General features: G+C 44.2%; 1 protein-coding gene across 2 annotated transcripts in view; it reads left to right on the forward strand.

Moving 5' to 3' along the window:
- Positions 1 to 22226, forward strand: part of CHM (CHM Rab escort protein) — a 732389-nt gene that overhangs the window by 470932 nt on the left and 239231 nt on the right. For both annotated transcript variants that reach the window (XM_078688468.1, XM_078688469.1), the window contains exons 10-11: positions 8669 to 8773; positions 17375 to 17438. In XM_078688468.1, coding sequence (XP_078544594.1) covers positions 8669 to 8773; positions 17375 to 17438 — 169 coding nt within the window. The remainder of the gene's footprint in view (positions 1 to 8668; positions 8774 to 17374; positions 17439 to 22226) is intronic.

The raw sequence follows: 22226 nt of genomic DNA on the forward strand, positions 1-22226 counted from the left end.
GTTTTCTAACAAGAAAGTTAAATAGAGGCAGTTGCCAGAAAAATTAAAAAAAGAAAGTCCCTCAGCAAAAAGTAATTTTTGTATTTTACTGACCTCTGCTGGTTGTTTTCTATCAAGGCAGTTAAATACAGGCAGTTGAACAGAAAAAAAGTCCCTACGCGGAAACAGACAAGTCCTAGTGCTGATTTCCAGAGCCCACAAAGTACATACACATATAAGTATATACTAAAGTATATACAAGAGGTCTTGAATGCTTGACCTAGAAATCAAGGATATTAGCTTTATTGGGATGGAGCCATATAATTTGACAACAGCTGAACATAGCCCTTAAATCATTATGCAGTTCAGTCATAAGCTCTTAAATCATTATGCAGTTCAGTCATAAAACATTTTTAAAGGTAATTATTGCAACAATAAACCTCTAAAACAGTGAACATTTTTTGTCAGAGTTTTATTTCCCCATTAGTCAGCATTGTCTAGCAACAACCTAACTACAAAGGGCCATGCACTCCAGAGCCTATAAGCGAAATCCCAGCTCCAGGGGTACCTAATTTTAGCCACAATATCTCTAAGATGATTGGTTTCTGTAAGGGCCTGCTGCTTGGCTGGCAGCCTCTTAGAGCCAAACATAAACACCTACATTTTTAAACCCTCCCATGCTGGTGACGGAACCGCTCCGTCACCAGCCTCGGTCGCGCTGTGCTGGTGACTGAACGGTTCCGTCATGGCCCGCTCGGCGCTCCTGCGCGGCGCTGATTTCGCGCCTGCGTGGCGCGTTCCATTGAGCGGGCGGGGCCGTAACGGAACCACTCCGTCACAAGCACAGCGCGCCCGAGGCTCGTCACGGAGCGGTTCCGTCACGAGCATGGGAGCCCGCGCGGCCCCCGTCTCTCCTAGCGCTGCGGCGGAATTGCCACCGCAGCAAAGGGGTTAAGAGGGCCCACAAGACCTTACTGGGAATTTCCCGTATGGTCCCTTTTTGTTCTGACCAACGAGCTGGGTAACTTTTCAGTTTTTAGGTCTCTCCTAGGCAGTGCGCATGCGTTGCTCTAGGAGGGCCTTTAGCCATCAGTCTTCACTTTTCAAGCAGAACTCGTGCTTGTGGTGGCATCCACCTTGTGGGAACGAGCAGCAGCACGCTACAAGCACGAGTGCAGTGCTTGAAAAGTGAAGACTGCTCTCCCAAGCGCGAGCGCCCCACTCGCAGCTGCTTTTACTTTTGTCGCCACTTGGCTGCCAGCTGCTTTCACTTTTGCCACCACTTGGCTGCGCGCGCACCATTCGCGGGAAGCTTTAGGATTTCTTCTGTAGTTGGTGCATCACTCATGAGCCGCTTTAGGATTTCTTCTGTAGTTGGCGCATCAATCGCGGGACGCTTTGACGCTTTAGGATTTCTTCTGTAGTTGGCGCATCACTTGCGGGACTCTTTACGATTTCTTCTGTAGTTGATGCATTTCTTTTATGCTTTCGACTCACTGTCACCCGACGTTTGAGCATGAAAGCCGTTCCTTCAGACCTCCTTTCCTTTGTGGGGCACGGAGGACGGCACTTTTGCAGCACAAGTCTTAAATTGAAAAATCCCAACACTGAAACCTCTTGTGCCGGGCAGATGCTGCTCTCCTTTGGAGAAAGAGGAGCACGGCAAATGCAAAGCCAGGCCATCACCACCCAGAGAAGGGGCAGAAAACCTCTTCGTTCCTGCAGTTTTAAAGCCGACTTCTTCAGTTTGGTATTTCTAGGTGCCATTCTCCTATAGCAATAAGCAGACACACATGTGAGTACGAGTAAAGAGAGCATGCACCCAGAGGGCACACTGTGCTTCCGATAACCTGTTCCAAGTTTTCAGATTGCTTATTAAAGGTTAAACTGTAGATAGTAAGCCTCAGTGCCCACTACCAAGACCTCTACAATGCCGTACCAGTGGAAGTTGCATGCTATACAAATGGCAGTTAACATAAGTACTACAGACATCGCAACAGTAACTTGCATCTCACAGTTTGTAATCAAAGTAACAAAGCTCAAACCACTAAGGTACATACTGCAGACATCAGTGTGTAGCTGCAGAACTCTAGTTTAAATCATAGAGAGATTGTTCATCCTGGCAGTGCAGGGAGTGGAGGCAGTGTATCAGCGGAGTCCTATAGTGAAACAGATAACTTATTGCATTTAAATTTCAATTTTAAAGACAGATCTACGAAGCACCATCATACACACAGTGTACAATGGCCACACAAAAAAGTAGTTGTGTCATGCCTCTCTTCGACTGTAATCAATCAACCCAGTGCCAACCTCAGTCTTCACTCCGCTCACTCAAAATTCGCCATGTAGATCCAAATGATCTCAATTCTCCGTGTTGTACCAGGGGTGTCGCTGCCACCAGACTGAGAATTAGGTACACAAGGGACCCATTTGAGTTACACGCGATCAACCCCAGAAAGAGCACCTAATTTCGGGGCGTGCTTTTCCACTGGGGTCACGCGTCCCTAACAACAGTAGCAGCAGAAAGGTACATCATTAAAAAGCTGGTTACGCGATAACTTCTGCTCTCTAACCAACGACTGATTAAGGTGGTCGTCACAGCTGTGCTCGGGCAGGTGTTTGCTACTGGGAAAACTTTGCAATACTGTGGAAATTGAAGTACAGTTCTGTACTAAACTCACCCCTCATGACTATCAGCAGATAGATACCCACGCCAGACAGGTAGGATTCGGTCACAAATAGTAATTAGAAATTAACCCACTTTTATGAAATATACAGCGTCACCTAAAAGCGCCAGTAACATAGGTCAGAATACAGTACTCTGTGCAATTACACAACATAAGCACTTTTTAAAAAAGTTTGCACATCGAGGCTCAAGGATAGAATCTATCCTTATAATATAAGACACCCCTTAGGATACATAAGATAAACAGCTCCAATAAGATGCTCTTTTCAAACAACAATCTAGCACTTTACTTTTTCTTTTTTTCAAAGCAGTACCCTACCTGTGTAATCGATCTAGGCAGATCGTATTAATTAACTACATCTACCCAGAGTCCTACACTCAGGGCACAAGTCCTATAAATCAAGCATTGGCATAGCCAATAGGTCTTGCTTTTGGGACCTTATACGTATTTAGTTATGCAGCACAATATCCTTGGTGCTACAACATCAACTGTTGCATGGCTAACACTTATAACGTCCCAAAGGAGAGACCTATTGGCTATGCCAATGCTTGTTTCTCTTTGCGCTTGTCTCTTTTAAAGCACCTACCAATGTGTGTGTGTTTGCTAAATGCGGTGCAGAGCTCCTGTTGTGCGGCACCCACCCAATTTCTTCAAGGTCCGCGTGGAGATCCCAATCCTGAATGGTCACCATGGCTTCCCGCCCAGCCAGTACACTTATACTAGCGCTAGTGGGAGAGCAAGCTCCTGTCTTTCCTTTCCTGCTTCACCCGGCACACTCCCATGCTCCGAGGCCAGGCACTGCAATAGGCAGGAGGAAACACAGGTGCACACTCGTGTGCTTGGTGGGGGCCCAGGCCTCACTCGCCATATGAGGCAGACCCGGGGGCTTCTCAGGCCAGTGGGATACATGGCACCTAGCCTGCACTTACAAAGGTAATTATATTGGGAAGAGGAAGTGCCCTTCAGTCAACAGGAATATTAGTTTAGGGCCTCCGAGCCTGAAAAATGTTTTCATTGTTTTCCACAGCCATATCCAGATTGCCCTTTCACCACTGAGAAAAGTATTCGGATTCCTCCTGCTCCCCAGGTCATGGTAACTTCCTGGGCCAGGGGCCTCACCAGAAGCACCACAAGGCCCTTAAAGTAGGCTACTGTGTCTAAATGTACTCTCCAGGCTCCATAGTCTCCTTGTCAAATCAAATCAAAGCAGCTTTATTCGGTGACAACAAGGCAAACACCATAAAAGCATACTAACACACATGTATCTTAAAGAAAATACATTCTGACTATTATTCAGGAGGTAAGATTAATAATGATAAAATATGTACAAATTTGGACTTCATGGGGAAAATAACACAATAAATAACAAATCTATTTTCCAAAAGTTCATATAATACAATCTGCCACTAGTTCATACAATAAGTGCAAATGCGATCAGTGCAAAAGAATGCGATTAAGGAATAGTATTACTCATCATCTTTTTCATACAGCAGAGCGTCCAAAAGTGCATCATCTTTTCTTTTTCTAATTGATTGTTATGAAGCAGATTACAGAGCTAATAATTTTCATAGTATCCAAGCTGCATATACAATTAAACGCATCCTTCTAGTTAAAAAGCATATTTTTTTCAAAAGAGTGGTTTCATTACAGTTTTTCGAATATCCATATAAAAAGGGCAAAAACAAAATAAAGTGCAGAGTGAACAGTGAGGTTTTACCATCACATGGGCAGGGGGCAGAGTTCTGTGCCATTTCTCAGTTCTTGGGAAGGCAGTTAAGTAACTGTGCTGGACGTTCTGGAACAAGATAAGATATAACTGAGTACCCCTCATGTATGACATTCACAATAAGCTGCTACTGTCTGCTTTTGCCTAATCGTCCTATCCCTATCATGTTCTGTGACAGTAATATATCTCAATTTCAGGTCGCTTTTACTATATTCTCGTATGCTTATGGGGTTGTCTGTGCTTATTTCACATTTTGACAAAAGATTAGTAATGTGACGCAGCCATGGTATTTTCATACCATGATCTAATGCTAGACAATCTGTAATTAGATCCTTAGAGAATTTTGTTTCTTCCTTTGTCCATAAGCCATGCCAGAGTGTAAGGGCAGCTATATTGAGGGTATCACTTAAATATGGTGACAAACAATTATTTGTTTACGATCATGTTTGCAGTTACACTAGGGACTGTCAATAGTCTTTTTAGGAACTTATTTTCGTAATTTGAAGGCTTGTCGTGCTTGCTCTCCCCCATTTTGCGGCTCCGTAATTAATTGCTGGAACACACTTAATCCTATACAGGTTTAAAATTTCTCGTAGGGGTTTATTCCCAAATTTTGCAGCGAACCTAAAGATTCCCTCTGTCGTTTTTTAAAATTTCGTTTTACATAATTCAATATGCAAGTTCCATGTACCGTTATTGCAAAATAGCAACCCCAAATATAAAAAGTAGGGGCTGTACTTATAAAAAAAAAAACCTTCCCACATGATGCTGTCTACACTTTTGTCTTTTGCCTCCACGTGACATTATAAATGTTTTTTCCAGTTCAGCTGTAAGTCTATGTTAGTCTTCTATTGGGAAAAAATGTTCTATAAGGCGTTGTAAGCCATTTCAGTTCTGGACATTAGGACAGCATCATCTGCATATAATAACACGGCGGTGGGGCGTATTCCAACTTTTGGGGCATCTACAACCAATTCTTGTAAAAACGAATCCACATTATTTATGTACAAGGAAACTAAAAGGGGGGCCAGCACGCATCCCTGTCTGATACCACGCTTTACTACAAAGTCGGGTGTGCATTCCACTAATTTTCCGTACCGTACCCTTGAGGTTAAAAAGGTGTAAATTTACGATAAAATAAGGATTATTAATATGGGAGCACCAAGCCCTGGTAACCTTTGCCATAGTTTTTGATGATTGACTAAATCAAAGGCACTTGTCAAGTCTACAAAACATAAGTGAAGGGTACCTTCTTTAACTAACGTGTACTTCCCAATTAACAGGTCTAAATTTAAACATTGCTCCACCGTCCCAATACCCCTTTTGAAACCATACTGTGCCTCTGTTAAGATGTCATTTTCACTGGCCCAGTCTTCAAGCCTTTCCAGCATAATTCGGCCCATAATCTTAGAAGAGGAATCAAGAAGGGATATTGGGCGGTAGCAATTTGCCTTTTCCCTGTCCCCTTTTTTAAATATGGGTACAATGATACTTTCAACCCATGAGACTGGTAAAGCTCCTCCAAAAGCAGCATTAAAAACTGTCACTAATATTGGTGTCCAGAAATCCAGGTCATACTTGAAAAAATCTATTGGCACACCATCTGACCCTGCACCTTCCCACTTACACTGTTCTGAAGTACAAGTTTCACTTCCTCTGGTGTGACTGGCGATGTTTTAACTGAATTTATCCTAATACATTTTCATTTTTCCAGTCTATAATGTTTATATCTTCTGGGTTAAAAATGCTCTTAAAATGTGACACCCTGTCTTCTGGTGGTACTACAGTATCTATTCTTACTGCATTATTATCTTTAAAATATGGATGGTTAACTATCTTCCAGAAGAGAGCTGGGTCTTTCAGCTCTGTCGCCCGGTTTAGGCTTTCCCAAGCCTTATCACGGATCTCCCTTTTTCTTATTTCCAGTGTCTTTTTATAATCTCTCCTGGCGGCACTTATTTTTTGGGGATCTCTAGGTTTTTGTTTAAGCGCAAATTTCAGTTCTCCATTTAACCTTGTGCATTCATGGTTAAACCATCTTTGTATTGGACTACGCAGTTTTTTCCTTCTTTTGGATTTTAAATCACCTAAGATTACTTTAAGGATGTTAGAGAAGGCATTAATAACGGCTGTATGTGTAGATGAACCATCCAAACAAATTTCTAGATCTTTTGGTGTTTTCCCTTTAAGGATTTCCATAAATAGGGAAGGATTAACGCCTGTGCATTTTATAGAAACACCATTATTACCTTGGGTGTCGATATCAGCGTCTGCATTCTTACCCCTTTGTTTTGTTAACAAGTTTACCTCCAAAATCAAACTTAGGGAATGATGGTCACTAAACATACTGATATTTATCAGGACCTCCTTGGCCAAATCATTGCCATTAGATAATATTATGACATGTTCTATATTTAAGGATGATCTTGTTCCTACAAAGGTATGCGGATTTTCTTCCCCGTGAGGTAATTGGTTCTAAAATTATTAAATCATATTTGTGTATTACATTATTAATGGTTCCCCATATCTCCCATGTTTAAAATATGCGATCTTTTCGCCAGAATGGTCACAATACCCGCATGGCTCGCCAGCTTCGATATCACATGTAACCCAGTTAAAATCCCCAGCCCAAATTAAAACATAAAACCCTACAATTCCCTTCACAAAGCAATCTAAATCCCTTTCTAGTGAATCAATTACGGTGCTCCTTGAACTGTCAAAGAAGTTATTATAAAAGTTTATAATTACAAAGATATGATTTTCATTAGAAATTAAGTTTAAAAACTGATAATATTGTGATTCAGTAAAGGTTTTCCCTACGATCAAGGGGGAGGCAACTGGAATTAAAGTTGCAAGACCTCCCTTCGCCCTTCCCTTTCTGGATGGTATTGCTCTTGTGCAAATGCTTTGGTACCCAGAAAGTTTCAGGGCACCAAGTTTCTTGTAATAAAACAGCCTCCAGGCCCTCCAGTGTATTTTGCCAGTTGGCATCATTGATCTTGTTTTTGATGCCAGCTATATTCCATGTCGTAATTTTTAGGGTGTTACTCAATCGTGGTTCAGGATCAACTATCATGGGGTTAGCGGGTTTGTCACTATATTCATGCTCAGGTGCTTCCTCTATGTCTCTTTCACAAGTATCTATTAAGGTGAATTTTCTCGCGTTTGTTTTGGGATTGCCATTTCTTATATTAGTGCTTGTAATACAATAATAATCAATTCCCTCCACAATAAGGGGGTTACCCAAGTTTGTCCCAATCACTTCGGCCTCCCCTGATGTTAACTAATAGGAAAAAGTAGTTAGACAGTCCTGATTTTGCTGTGTATTTGGCTGATATTTATCATGCTGTATTAGGTCATTTCCCAATTTTCTCCTAACGTCTCCTTTAGATCTCACTATTACCCCCAAAAATTATAACCACCATAAAATTCCCTTGCCACCCAAAAAAACTTTACCCACCCAAAAACCGCCCTTGCCCTAACATACATACATATATGTAATACACTTACCTGTGAAATACTTACATTTCCTTTATAAAGGCAGGCGTGTTAAAGCCATATTCGTGGTTAAAAAATGTGTGGTAAAGATGCACGCGTTGTAATGGACGAGTGGTAAAGGTAATGCTTGGTTCCGGCTGCATTGTAAAGGCCGGTTACCGTTATATAGATGGTTTCTCCCTTACATTACAACACAATCATCAATTTCCATGTGTCTTACTGACTATTGAAAAACAAACTTAAAATATAAAAAAAACTGTTTTTATTTAAACATATATGCTATCTTTCTAAATATAAACTCTTTAAAAAGATAATGTATAGGTTAGAATACACTTGTCACTAAAGAAATGACCGGATATCCGATGTTTCCAATATGTTTGCTGTGAAAAAAGACAGTCAATTAAAAAGGTTGTTTGAGAATAGCCCTCACCCACTATCCTGGCTTGTTTCATCATAGGGCTATACCCCAGATAGGACTGTCCGTATTCTGTCCGGGCTCACAAAAGTGCTCTTGGGCAGCTCTTATAGACCATATATTTTTATGGGGGACTGAGAAATAACTAAAAATAACAAGGGTATACTCTAGTGGACCTTTATTCTCCGGGTCACTGGTAAGATTCCCCAACTTTGGTGAATGTGCTAGAGTCCAGTGATTCATGCTTTGTGAAACATGGTGCATGCATTTAATTGCAACAATAAACAATCAGTCTAAAGTTAAGGAATAGACAACATGCCTTGGGTTCTATTAACTCTGTATTATGGTCTTTTCTTGTCCTAGATGTAAAGCAGTAATTGACAGCAATGGGAAAAGAATCAATTGCAGCTATTTCATTGTAGAAGATAGTTACCTTGCAGATGAAAACTGTAAAAGTGTAACTTATAGGTAAGTGGTTGTGGTTACCCTCGCTAATTAAATATATCTGCTTAGGTAGGAACACATTTCTGTTCTGAATAATGCATATCATTGATGCCTATGTCATTTGCGCCAAATCGAAATTTCATAAACGAAATGATCCTTTATACCACACCAGTCTGTTAATTCTTTCTTTCCCTGTATTCTTTATTATATTTTTCCTTTGTTTCTTCCGTTGTTAATAATTTGCGTGGAAAGTATTTTAAGAATAACCTGATTAGACAAATAACTGAATAACTTACCCGTTGATTATGCATAAGTAGCACGATTGGCTTTTCTATGTACTCTTGCTTCATACTAACGTCAGTCAACACACCAGGCCTAAAGACATTAGTGGTGTCATTTGGGAATGCATTGGTCTACAGTCGACAAACTGGTTTTTAATTTTAAATGTAGGTATCAGGAACTGAGGACCTCACTCATAATTTTTTTATTAATCTGTCTTTTTACTGAAAATAAAGAGAGCCATGCTATTTGATAAGTTGTGAGCAGAATATAATTTCTTAATACTTTCAGTGCTGGACCAAAAGAAGAAGGTTTAAACATTGGTGTGTTTTCTTCCCTATGGGGATGGATATTAGAAATAATAATGCAAATGTTCCAGCATACAAAACTTAAAGACTAAGACTAAAAACGTTCTGATTATTATTATCCCATGAGTGGAAACACATTTATTAACACACAATATAATTTGAACTCCTGCATATTTTCAGGTGTTTTAACAAAACAGGAATATGCTTTTCCATTATATGATATGTATGTGGCAACCTTTTTTTAAATGTATTTATGTATTTTAAACGGTTATCACTAAATCTCTTAGTGAGTAAACACGTGTTCCAGGACACATGTCCCAAAGGGGTACTGATATTGTAACAATCGCACAAATCAAGGGTTCCAGTCATATATCTGTTTAACTTAACAAAAAATAGCAAACTTTCCTCCCACCTTCCTCCCACCCTCCTCGCAACCAGGCAATGTACTTAGAACAACATCAAACCCAACAGCTGTCATTTTATCTTTAAAAACCTCAACGGTCACAACCAGAACTCACAAATGTCAGCACTTTTGCTTATCTAGCACACAATGCTATGATTCATAGCGTACGTGTGTCAGATGCATCCTTTAATGACAGCAATATACCTTCCCAAGTATCAAGAGGGGTACATTTATCACTTCTCCTGCGTAGGGTCAATAAAGATGACAATTCGACTCCAGCACACTTCAGAACATCTCATACCCACCCTGCAACATGCAGAACATTCCCTGCCTTCTAGTTCATTGCTAAATTGATCAAGGTTTTGTCTATGAACCGACATTCCTACTTCAGTGATTTACTTCTATGAAACCGACCTAGCAGGCAGTGCGGGGGTCCAGATTAACAATGGCGTCAGTGACCTCTCAAATCACGGGCCCTATATCCTCCCAATAATGTAGTATGTGGCAACTTTCCCAAATCACGTGATGGAAATGTGCTTAAGTATGACGCATCATCTACCCCTTTATACATTATGGCAAGTCTGTGAAGTGTTGATAAGTCTGATGAATACAATTTGTGTGTGTGAATTTAAAACATATGTTCCTAGTAACAAGCTAGGATATTCTAGAACATTTGCCCATATGTCATCTGGTAGTTCCGCATCGAAAACTTCCTACCACAGGGACCTGGCTTCTGAAGTCCCACCCAAGAAGACTACGCATAGTGCCTTGCCCATACGTGATACAGCAAGTGTAGAATTGCCAAGGGTCAGACCATATGCAAAGTTCCCGTGCGGGGTGGTTCCTCTGGCACACAAGACCATGTTGCTGTAGCCGCCCTGCACAATGCATTATGTGCTATGAATTGCCTGGCACCAATACAGAAGTGGTCCCTAAGCTCATCGAATGCCATGTATATCCTGTCCCCGACCATATGAATCTCCGCCTCCATCCAAGCCCTCCGATCAATAGATTTTGCGAACAGTGAGAATTTAGGTAGGCACTACAATGGTGTGTCAGGAGCATATGGCGTGTCCTTCCTAGATGCTCGCACATATCTAATTCAAAAACATTTGACTACCCTAATGGCCTGGATAACTTTTGTAGCCAATTTGGTATCTAAAATTACTTTAAAGAGCGGTGTTCCTCACAAGCCTGCAGAGATCTCTACAGCGTTCTGCTCCAATGGGTTCCCCAACCATCCAGCCTGCCACACCAGTTGAGATGCCAGATACTATGACTCCAGGCATGGCAATCCTATGCCTCCCATATGTCCACTTGCGCTCCCTGCACAGACACGTAGTAGAAATCTGGGACTTCCTGGACACCCTGTCGCCAGACGTTGCTTTCCTCACAAAAACCTGGACCAATGTCACCTCCGCCCCGACATCGCAACCGCCATCCCTGACGGATACAAGATCCAGAGGAAGGACCACCTCAACCACCCGGGAGGAGGACTCGCCATCGTGCACAAGAATTCCCTCCGACTTACAGCACAAACGACTCCTCGTCCCCCATGGAACACCTCCATTTCCAGATCGTGACCAACCCCAGAATGAGCCTACGTGGCACCCTCGCCTACAAACCTCCCGATCCACGCACAATGTTCACCACAACCATCACTGACATCATGGCCCCCGTGCCATCGCCTCCATGGACTATGTACTGCTCGGAGACCTGAATTTCTACCTCGACAATCTCAGTGACCCCCACCACCCTCCTGGAAAACCTCCTCCACCCACAAGGCAGGACACACTCTTGACCCCATCTTCGCAGGATTCGCAGGAGGAAACAACAGCCGCTTCAGCCACTCCACGCAACCCCTATGGACGGACCACCTCTGTGTACATTTCTCTTTCTCAAACCCTACCACGCACAAACAGACACCACATTTCTCCTTTTCAAAACCCACCGCGCACAAATTGACACCACGACCCGTGTGCCGGAACTGGAGCAAAGTCACCGAAGAGCACCTCAACTCTGCCCTCAACCACACTCCCCCTCCCGCCACGACCGACGCCAACTCTGCAGCCAACGAAATCCACAGATGGATCACCAACTGCGCAGAAATGCTCGCCCCCCCTCCAGAACTCCGACAGCGCCCCACAAAAGCCACCTGGTTCACCACCGACCTCCAAGAATCCCGACGCACCTGCAGACGTCTCGAAAAAGCATGGAGAAACAACAAAACCCCATAGGCACAGACTAGCTACAAAACCACTGTGACAGAATACCACCAACGCATCAGCTCAACAAAAGGGAACTTCATCCAGGACAGAATCCTTGCCACCTCCTGCAACTCGAAGAAACTGTTCACCATCATACAAGAATTCACCAAACTCCCCAGTGAAGCCTCAGGCGGCATGCCCTCCCAGGACCTCTGCAATAAACTCAGCTCCTACTTCCATCTCAAGATCAAGTCCCTGTACGACAACTACTTAGAACAGAAACAAGGCACCAACACCAAACCTATCTCCAGCAACGCTAGCCAGCCTACCATCTCTGCCTGGACCCCTGTCACTACAGAAGACACCGCCACGCCCATGAAGAGCATACACTCAGGAGCCCCCACGGACCCCTGCCCGGCACACCTCTTCCACAGGGCGCCTGCGGCCATAGCACCGAAACTACAATGCACCATCAACTCTACCTTTGAAACCGGCATGTTCCCTGACAACTAGAAATGCGCAGAAGTCAAGCTCCTCTTCAAGAAGCCCTCTGCAGACCCGACGGACCTCAAAAACTAAAGACCCATCTCACTCCTCCCCTTCTCAGCCGAAGTCACTGAGAAGATCGTCAATATCCAGCTCACAAACTTCATTGAGACTAACTCAATCCTCGACTCCTCCCAATCCGGATGTCGCATCAACTGCAGCACCGAGACCCCCTTACTAGCCGCCACAGACAACATGACCAGGGCCACACAGCAGCCCTCATTCTACTAGACCTCTCAGCAGCCTTCAACACCGTCTCCCACCGCACACTCGCCGGCAGACTCCATCACGCAGGCATACAGGGAACCGGCCTAGACTGGATCTGCTCATTCCTCACCGGCCGAAACAAAAGAATTGGACTCCCGCCATTCCTCTCCGTACCCACAGAGATCAGCTGCAGAGTACCCCAAGGATCATTGCTCAGCCCCACGCTCTTCAACATCTACATGGCCCACCTCGCCTCAAAGGTCAGAATACATTGACTCAGCATAGTATCCTACGTTGACGACACCCAACTCATCCTCTCCCTCTCCAAGGAACTCGACACCACCAGACTCAGCTTCCAGGAAGGAATGAAAGACGTCGCACGGAATGAAATACGTTGCATCCTGCATGAGCAGCAGCTGCCTGAAGCTCAACTCGTAGAAGACAGAAGTCCTCATCTTCGGGTCTACCCCCTATGCATGGGACAACTGCTGGTGGCCGACCTTCCTTTGGCATCCCCCTCACACACACGGACCACGCCCGCAACCTCGTCATCATACTCGTCTCCTCCCTCACCATGACCCAACAGATCAACACTGTCTCCTCCACGTGCTTCAACACCCTCCACAAGACCTTCAAATATATCTCTCCCAAATCCAGAAAGGCCGTCACCCACACACTCGTAACCAGCATATTGGACTATGGAAACACCCTCTACGCTGGAAACAACAAATCCCTACTCCGCAAACTCCAGACCATCCAGAACACCGCTACCATACTCGTCTTCAGCATCCCATAACAAGACCACTTCACCCGGCACCAACGCGGCCTCTATTGGCTCCCCATCGAGAAGAGAGTGACCTTCAAGCTGCTCACTCACGCCTACAAATCCCTCCACAACACCAGACCTCAATACCTCAATGAAAGGGTCTCCTCCTACGTACCCAGGAGAAGCCTCCGCTCCGCTGACCTCAATCTTGCCGAAACCCCACGCATTTGCAGAGTCAGAATGGGAGGAAGAGCCTACTCGTACATTGCGGCAAAGTCCTGGCACGGACACCTGCTCAGAATCAGATGATACCCCATTCTGCAAGCATTCAGTAAGAGCCTCAAGACCTGGCTCTTTGGATGAGACGGAGCTGCACAGTATCCTCCACCTACCCCCCCCCCCCCCCCCCCCCAGTGCCATGAGACCCTCATGGGTGAGTAGCGCTCTTCACTAACCCCTGATTGATTGATTGATGTAGGGGCAGAGCCATCTTCCTTCCCTCTAACCTTTTATATTTGCCAACCCACACAAGATCAGACAGAATGCTCTCTTTAAAGAAGAAATGCTTTAGTACCACTGGTAGCACCAAGAGAAACATAAGAGTTGTGGTAATTGCAACATTTTTACAATTGCATACCGTCCCATGGGGGAGCCAAAGGGAGCCATCCAAAAAGCCAGTGAAGCGTGGATCGCCACAACCAGTTTGCCAATGTTGCCCTGTACCATCCTCTCGTCCTCATGGTATACCCAGACCCCCAGGTACCTAAGGTGTCCAGCATCCAGGGAATCATGTTGTTTAACCATATCGGAGGATCAATCAATGTCTGGCAGTGCATGAAAGGGAAACAGAATAGATTTGCCCCAGTTTATATTTAGTCCCAATGCTTTCCTGAAGTCTGGTAGGAGCAACATGACGCCTAACAGGCGCACCTGCTGATCTTGAAGGTATAAAAGTGCATAGTCTACGTATAGTGAAATAATCTGGGGGAGGATGCAGTGATAAGATGCTCCAATCCAATGCTCCAATCCAATGCTTTGAACTCGAATGCAGCTGCCAGTGGTTCTATTGCCAGAGCAAAGATCAATGGGGAGGGCGAACAACCCTGGTGCGCGTGCCCATTCAAATGCTTCAGATAATGCTTGACTGGTGTGAACCCTTGCAATGCACCTCTCGAACAGTAATTTCACCTATTTCAGGAAGCCTTCTCTCAAGCCCAGCGCCATAAAACCGTGAACATGAAAGGCCGTAAAGTGTCAAATGCTCAATATCTAGAAATACCATAAGTGGTGTCGAGTGCGGACTAGGTGTCTCATCCAAGCCATGAAAAAGTTGTTTCATGTTGTTATGTGTCTGCCTTCATGATATAACGTCGCTCTGGTCACACTGAACCAAGAATCGGAAAATCGAAGCCAATCAATTTGCTAGTAATTTACCCAGGATTTTATATTGAGAGGAAAGGAGAGACCGGGTTCTATATGACCAAGCTTCCAATGGATTTTAATAACCACACCAATGTCGCTGTTCTAGTGAATTCTTGCAATTCCCCTCCTTATGACTGATTTTTGATACATTGACAGAAACGAGTTGGTCTCTGTAAATTGAGTAAACTACTGGTGGCAAATCATTTGTGCCTGCGGTTTTCCCCTGAGCGAGCATATCTATGGCTACATTTCTTTCTTGCACAGTGATGGACCCCCCTTACCTCTCTCTTTGTTCCATGTCAAGTACAGGAAGTGTTGTATTGTTCATGAATATGATTATGAAGGCCATGTCTGTGTCAATTGGGATGGTTTATAATGATTTGTAACATTGTTTAAAGACCTGATTATTGGCTGATTGAGTGGAAACCGCAAAAGAATACAGCGTTACAGCGCTAACTAACCTGTAGTGGTACTTATATTGCCCTTCACACTGCCTCTTTCTGCTGTCTCCGCCTATCAAGTGTCAGGCTGTGTTGCCACCTTGTAGAATGAGCCCTGTGTATTCTCATCCCTCGTCGAATTGAGATGAACTGAAAGCCCCCTATTCTGAGAAGATATTCCCACAAATTAAAAAAACGTTGTCAAATATATCCATCTAGCAACTTTATTATTGGTGTGTCTGCACAAATATGGTTAATAAAAATAAAAAGATACTCTAAAAACAGTGAATACATATGGATACATATGGATACATATGGATGTCACAGATTCATCAAGACAAAACTGAATGTCTGGACTAGATGAGCATAGGTCCATATACTGACACATGCAACCCCGTCCGTTTTAGTCACATATTCCCTCCACTAACATGAAAAATGTATGCATGTGATGAAAGTGCCCTCAAGCCAACTACATCAGTTTTTTAAAGAAGTGAAGCCTGAATTACTTGCTCCCAAAAGGTGTTTTCTTCATGTTGTTATTCCTTTCTCCAAACCCTTAATCAACCAAACTTCTAGTCACAATTCCCTTATCCAGGTTCCAAAATGATGCCAGTCGGTAGGTAAAGTTAGGTCAGCTGTTCCAAGAGAAAAGCGTTTTTTTTGTTACTAATAACTTTGAATCCGAATTGAGAAATGTCCACAAAACTCCCCCAAAAGTTGCTACGGTTTGGCTAGTTTGTGCATGGAAAGTTTCGGGAGATCCGTCAAACAGGGGCCTTGGAAAAAGGGTGCTCGGATTCCAAAACATAAAAATCCCCATGCATTTTCCATAGACTTCTTTAGGAAGGCTACAGCAAAAACTGCTGAAACGGAATTACATCAGGTTTGGCAGGAATCTAGATCTTGGTACGCAGATTATGCTTTTTTTGATTTGGTGTAAATCTGTGTAGAAGGTTTTGAGAAATAATGTTTAAATAAATATCTAGCTATTTGGATGGTGTTGTAGGTGTCTTGTCATGAGAAGGCTGGAAATCCTGTCCTCGATGGAATCATGACTGATTTCACTTGATCAAATTGGAGACCTGCATTTGTCATAAATATCAATTAAAATACGTAGCACCGTCTACCATCACCTCTCAAATCCCTCCATAATCTTCTAGTTATATATCGACTCCAAAGGCTGTGCCAGATTTTGCCTGCTAGTCAAAGAAACTGCTTCTCTTATGGTTTATTTTACTGAAACTGTCCCAGGGTAGTTCTCTGATGTAAGTACATTTATAGATTTTGAAGTTGGATACATCATATGGTGAAGCATAGACCCAGCTGTGTGTCATTGTCAATTACCTCTCACCCACTGCAACATTCTAGCGACTGAAGGCTTTGAGGTATACTTTCCTTAGGTTTTTTGTTTTATGATTGAGTACTGGGTCAAGTTTTGTAAAGAATATGGACCACTAAGCCCTTTTAGGACAGTGGCTGGGAGTAAGATAGTGGAGTTAAAAAAGTATGCTAATAAAGGGCATGAATGGTACCTTCCTATTACCGTAATTAGTAGTCATAATTAAAATATGTTGCTTTCCTTTTACCTAATTGGAAATGCGGGGGATTTTGAGCCTGATAATACTTACACCAAGTGATTGTGGAAACACACAAGTCTTTGTTTTTTGTTGCTAAAAGTAGTGTCTTCTGGGCTCTTGATCCATCTGCCCCTTTACATTACTACCAGCCTACTCCGCATTCATCAGAACTTCATATGTAGGTGAAGCTGCTTTTTAAAACCCTGTTTACTGTCTTACCTGCTGGTAGAGCCCCACTATGGAAGCAGAGAGGCATAAAGGACTCTGATGACTTACGGGGGGCGAGAAAGATATGATGTGGCAGAACTTTCTTTATTTTCAAGAGCATAGGCCTACCTTACAAAGGTAAGTCGAGTTATAATGTGCGTTGGTACTGCAGGACGACAAGCCTATTCCAAAGTATGGCGCTCGCTATGCATTGTAGAGAATTACAGCCCCATAAGGTATAACCTACTCTTTCTCTATTCCAGACAGCTGTCCAGAGCAGTACTGATCACAGATCGATCAATATTAAAGGCAGATTCCGATCAACAGGTAAACATCATAACTATGTTTAAATGCATATCTTTGCATGGTTTTATTTCACTGCCATTATGGATATATATGCAGTACGTGTATTGAGAAGGTCAACTAATACTATAGATGAAATGGAATAATAGTGACCTGCACTTGACTGTAAACTACCAGCTAAAATTACCAATCTTTCAGGGAATCTATATGTGACAGATGAATAATGGAATAAAAAACCCTTGTCTACAGATGAGAACCCTGGACCAGATCAGAGAGCAATGAGGGGGATGTCGCCCTGGTAGAAGACAGCTCAGAAAGCATGTCAAGTCATGCACATAATCCGAATCATAACATAGGTGGCTGCAACGTGCGTTAGTTATTTGAATAAATGCGTATGGCCTGGTACTACCTATACCACCTCCTCCCTTGCAAGACCCACATAGTATCAAAACAAGAGTTTCTTTGGAAAAGGGGGGTCGTAGATAACCCCCTGGCCATTTTTATTAACATAAAATTAAAACAGACTTAACTTTTCAATATTTGCAAACAATAAGCAGAAAACATACCAGTTGACATTGATACACGGATAAGTACAGATGTCAGGTGGCTAACCTTAACATAACTCTAATACAATTTATTCCTATCTGAATCTAAACATATCATCGTCAATAATCATAATAGCAGTTACTTTTCTGTGTATCCCTATTTGAGCCTACGGCAAGGTCAATAACTGGTGTCAGATCCTTATCAAATTAAGCCCGCCCTCCCACCAGAGTGCCCATGCGTAGAGGGCCCGTTCACCGTGAGGGTACTTTCTCCCTCCCCCCCCCCAAACCCTATTCTAGTTACCCCTGTACGCTCTGTATACTATTTCCATAAGGGGCCCTTGCAGTTCTGCGCTCTTTACTGGCGCCATTGTGCACGTGCGGGGTGGCCAACCAGCCTAGGTAATGTGTAACTCCACACTCCCCTGCACCCATCCAGCCAACCGGCTGTAACAGCCACTGGAGACCACTTGTCCCTCCCCCTTGGGCGACCCCATTCAAGAATGGCGCCGCCCTCTAAGGACCTTAAATTTACTGTTCACCAATCATGACCTTATCGCCACAGGCCAGCATAGTTGCCCGACTATCTGGCCACCCCCAACTTGCTAGCTAGGAGGTCATATCCTGCTTCTGAAGCCCCCTAACCATGTCAGTATATTCTCTAAAAGGATTTCATTACCTACTTTTAACAAGTGGACACCGTCTTTTAACCCCTTCGATGCGGATGACAAAGCCAGCTCGTCATGGGCGTTACCTGCGCTACGCGGATGACGAGCTGGCTTTGTCACAAACCGCGCATTTTTGAAATTCCAGCGCACAGCGTGAAAACGCGGTAGCGGTTAAGGAGCACAGCTCCCCCCTGATACACCCGTGGGCGAGTGTCTGCAAGTGAGGAGACCTAAACAACCTCTCTATCTTATTATTGATCCTCCTTACTGAGTGGTTCAATGCCCTTCTCAGACTCCACCCCCCCCCCCTCTCCATTGAAATCTGGGAAACATCTTTGACCAAACTATTGTGGATCCTGGACATGTCTTAGCTAAACCACCCACCTCCGTGATTATGGCTTCCACTAGCTCCCTTCTACCAGATTCAACAGATCATTCCCTCCCAGGTGCAAGATAATGATACTAGGGAGACCCCCCCTTACTCAAAAGGTCCGTTACAAAACCTCTTAACTGACTAAAGCGGAGACCCCCCTTTCCATGAAATGACACCCTAAAACCAGCCTGCTCAGATCTGGATTTGTAATTCCCTGAAAAGAAAAATGCATTCAAAACGTCTTACATGTGAATGGCTGATCATCACGTGGTCCTGCTTTCTGTGGATGTGCACGTCCTTATGTTGATAGTAGCTGCTGTTGTACGGCCGGCAGTTTCCCCATGCGTGACAGGCTTCAGAAACTGTAATTATAAGCAGAAAAGGAATATGCATCAGTACCAGACAAATGTCATATTCACTACATGTGCAGCCACACGTAGCGTTTATAAAATTTGGAGGACCACCTCCCGATCCCTTTCACATTGCTACTATGAAAACCTCTTGCTGTCGCCTCAGTGTTAGTCCCTATTCTAAAAGACTGGGTTTCAAAGCAACTAGAATCCAAACCTGTTTTCTGCACAGACTCTTTTAAACCGAAACCTAGTGAGCGGGGTCACGTCAGCATGCATTAACAATATCCCCCCTCTTGTACTTGGTCTATGCCTTAAGAATGCCTCTATCTGTGTTACGGGGCAGCAAGTGTTACCATGTGCCCGCTGTAACACTACCCCCTCAACCCGGGCCTCTTGATCTGTTTTGGATTTCCTAATGGATATTAATAAAGCGTCGCCATTTTCTAACTGCAGACCACCTTTTAGATCTTGTCTATTCAGGGCAACCAATTCCCCTACCCTAAAGGCACCATAGAAGGCTAGTGAAAAGGCTGCTCTGAAAAGCAGAGCTTGGTTTGGGGTGCTGCAAATAATATCAAGCGCCCCTAGTAAAGATGTTAGCAACTCCACCCCTATTGGACGTCTTGTGTTTGGTGCTGACCCCTGGATGCGTTGCCACCCTTTTAAGGCTTTTAAGGCTTTCCTAACTGTGAAGATGTTGCTGGGATCTCCCCTGTCTCTAGTTTGCGCGAAGAAAGAGATTGCTGCCACATGCCGCCTGGCTGCTGCTGCTGAACGCCCCTCTTCTTTCAAAACACCCAAGTAATGTAAATGTGACCCTGTATCATGCCATTTCTCCGCCACTCTCTTCCCAAGAATGTACAATATGCCCAGAACGCCCCTTCATAAGCTTTCCTGGTCCTGGGAGTTAGGCTAGCTGCCATGAGGTTCGGTAGTTGGGGGCACAAATCTGCCAAAAAACTTCTGGGAAGGATGTCGGAGTCACTTCTGCAAATGGGAGGTGTGCCCTGAAAACCTGCATCTTGAAGCGAGAGAGTGCGTCAGCAGCATGATTCAATACCCCAGGCACATGTTGAGCTTCGAATTGCATGTTCAATTTCATACATAACAACACTATTTCTTTTACCAGGGGGAGAATCATTTTACACTGTGCTGCCTGTTGGTTGATGCATTCGACTACAGTCATGTTGTCCGACCGGAACACCACTGATTAATTACACAGACGTTCAGGCCAAACTGTTAATGCCACCCAGATGGGAAATAGTTCCAAGAAACCAATGTTTGCAGTCACACCATTCTCCACCCACCAAGCTGGCCAATGCTGAGCCACCCACTCATTACCGAGTATGGCACCGAATCCCACACTACCCACAGCGCCAGTCAGTCCATAAACTTAACTCCGCAGAAGTAGTGGGTGAACCAGGCCACACTACCCTGCCGTTGAAGTACTGCAGGAATGCCATCCAAATCTGCATGTCCTGCCTAACCTCAGCCGACAGTCTTGTGCGGTGGTGTTTTTCTTGGAGACCTGCCATTGCCTGGGAGATGGAGAGGGAGAATGGTTGTGCCATTGGTATGACTCTCAGAGCAAAATTCAACTGCCCTACCGTCTGTTGTAGCTGATGCAAGGTCACCTTATCTTTTGCCATTCATTGCTGCAATGCTGTCCTGAATTTCTTAATCTTGACTGCCGCTAACCAAAAACACCCTTGGACTGAGTCTAATTCAATGCCCAGGAAATAGTTGTTGGACCTACTGTTTTTCCCGGCACCAGGGGAACCCCAAAAGCCCACATGAGCATGCAAAATTCCTGCAGTGCCCACGCACACTCCCGGGAGCCCGCTGACCCCAAGATAAGAAAATCGTCCAGATAGTGCATGACAAACCAATGCCCTGTCACCTGCCTAAAAACCCATTCCAAAAATTAACTGAATTTTTCAAAGTATGCGCAGGAGACAGAACACCCCATGGGCATGCACATATCCATGTAGAATTCGTCCTGAAACTTAAAACCCAGGAGGTGAAAATCCGATGGGTGAACTGGCAACAAACAAAAAGCAGACTCAATATCAGATTTTACTAGCAGGGCACCAGGGCCCAGATCCCTGAGCATCTCCACCGCCTGGTCAAAGGAATCATATTTCACACTACAAATCTCATCACAGATGGCATCATTTAATGAATTGTCCTTAGGTGCCGATAGATTATTAACCAACCTGAACTCCCCACCCTCTTTTTTGGGGACCACTGCCAATGGGGAGCAGACAAAATTGGGAACAAGGATGCAATCAAATGGCCCAACTACTCTGCCCAGGCGTAGTTCTTTTTTAATCTTTGTTGCTGCCACGCCTGGATTGGTCCTAACAGAAAGCTGATTTTTGAATTTAGGTGTACCTACGTAGTTAAGTGCTGGGATCCTAAAACCATACATGAAACCTTCCCACAATGTCCTAGCAGTGGAATGATAAGGGTGCTTGTTTAACCAAGGGGTCATAGCCGTTACATTAATGGTTGAGTGTGCCATATGTTGTGTCCACACTTCACTCCTGCTTCTTCCTTCCCTTATATCCTGACTTCTTGAGACATTTGGACTCTGGGTGAGATGGGTTGGCACAGATAGAGCATGCATGTCTGAACTTGCACATGCCTCGGGTCCTGGTGCATATCCGCCTATTAAAGTCCCAACATGTCTCCTTCCATCCTCCCCCGCTACCTGGACTAGTGGCAGGGCCCGTGGTTTGGGGTGGCCGAAAGGGCTGAAAGGATTGGAATGCCTGGCCCCTGTTGAAGGACTGTGCTGGGTTAGTGGATTGCACTGGGCCAAACTGATCTAATCACGAGATGATGTCAGCACGGTCCCAGGAAAGGGATGG

This window comes from Lissotriton helveticus, chromosome 4_1 (genome assembly GCF_964261635.1).
Source record: "Lissotriton helveticus chromosome 4_1, aLisHel1.1, whole genome shotgun sequence".
NCBI classification, from domain to species: domain Eukaryota; kingdom Metazoa; phylum Chordata; class Amphibia; order Caudata; family Salamandridae; genus Lissotriton; species Lissotriton helveticus.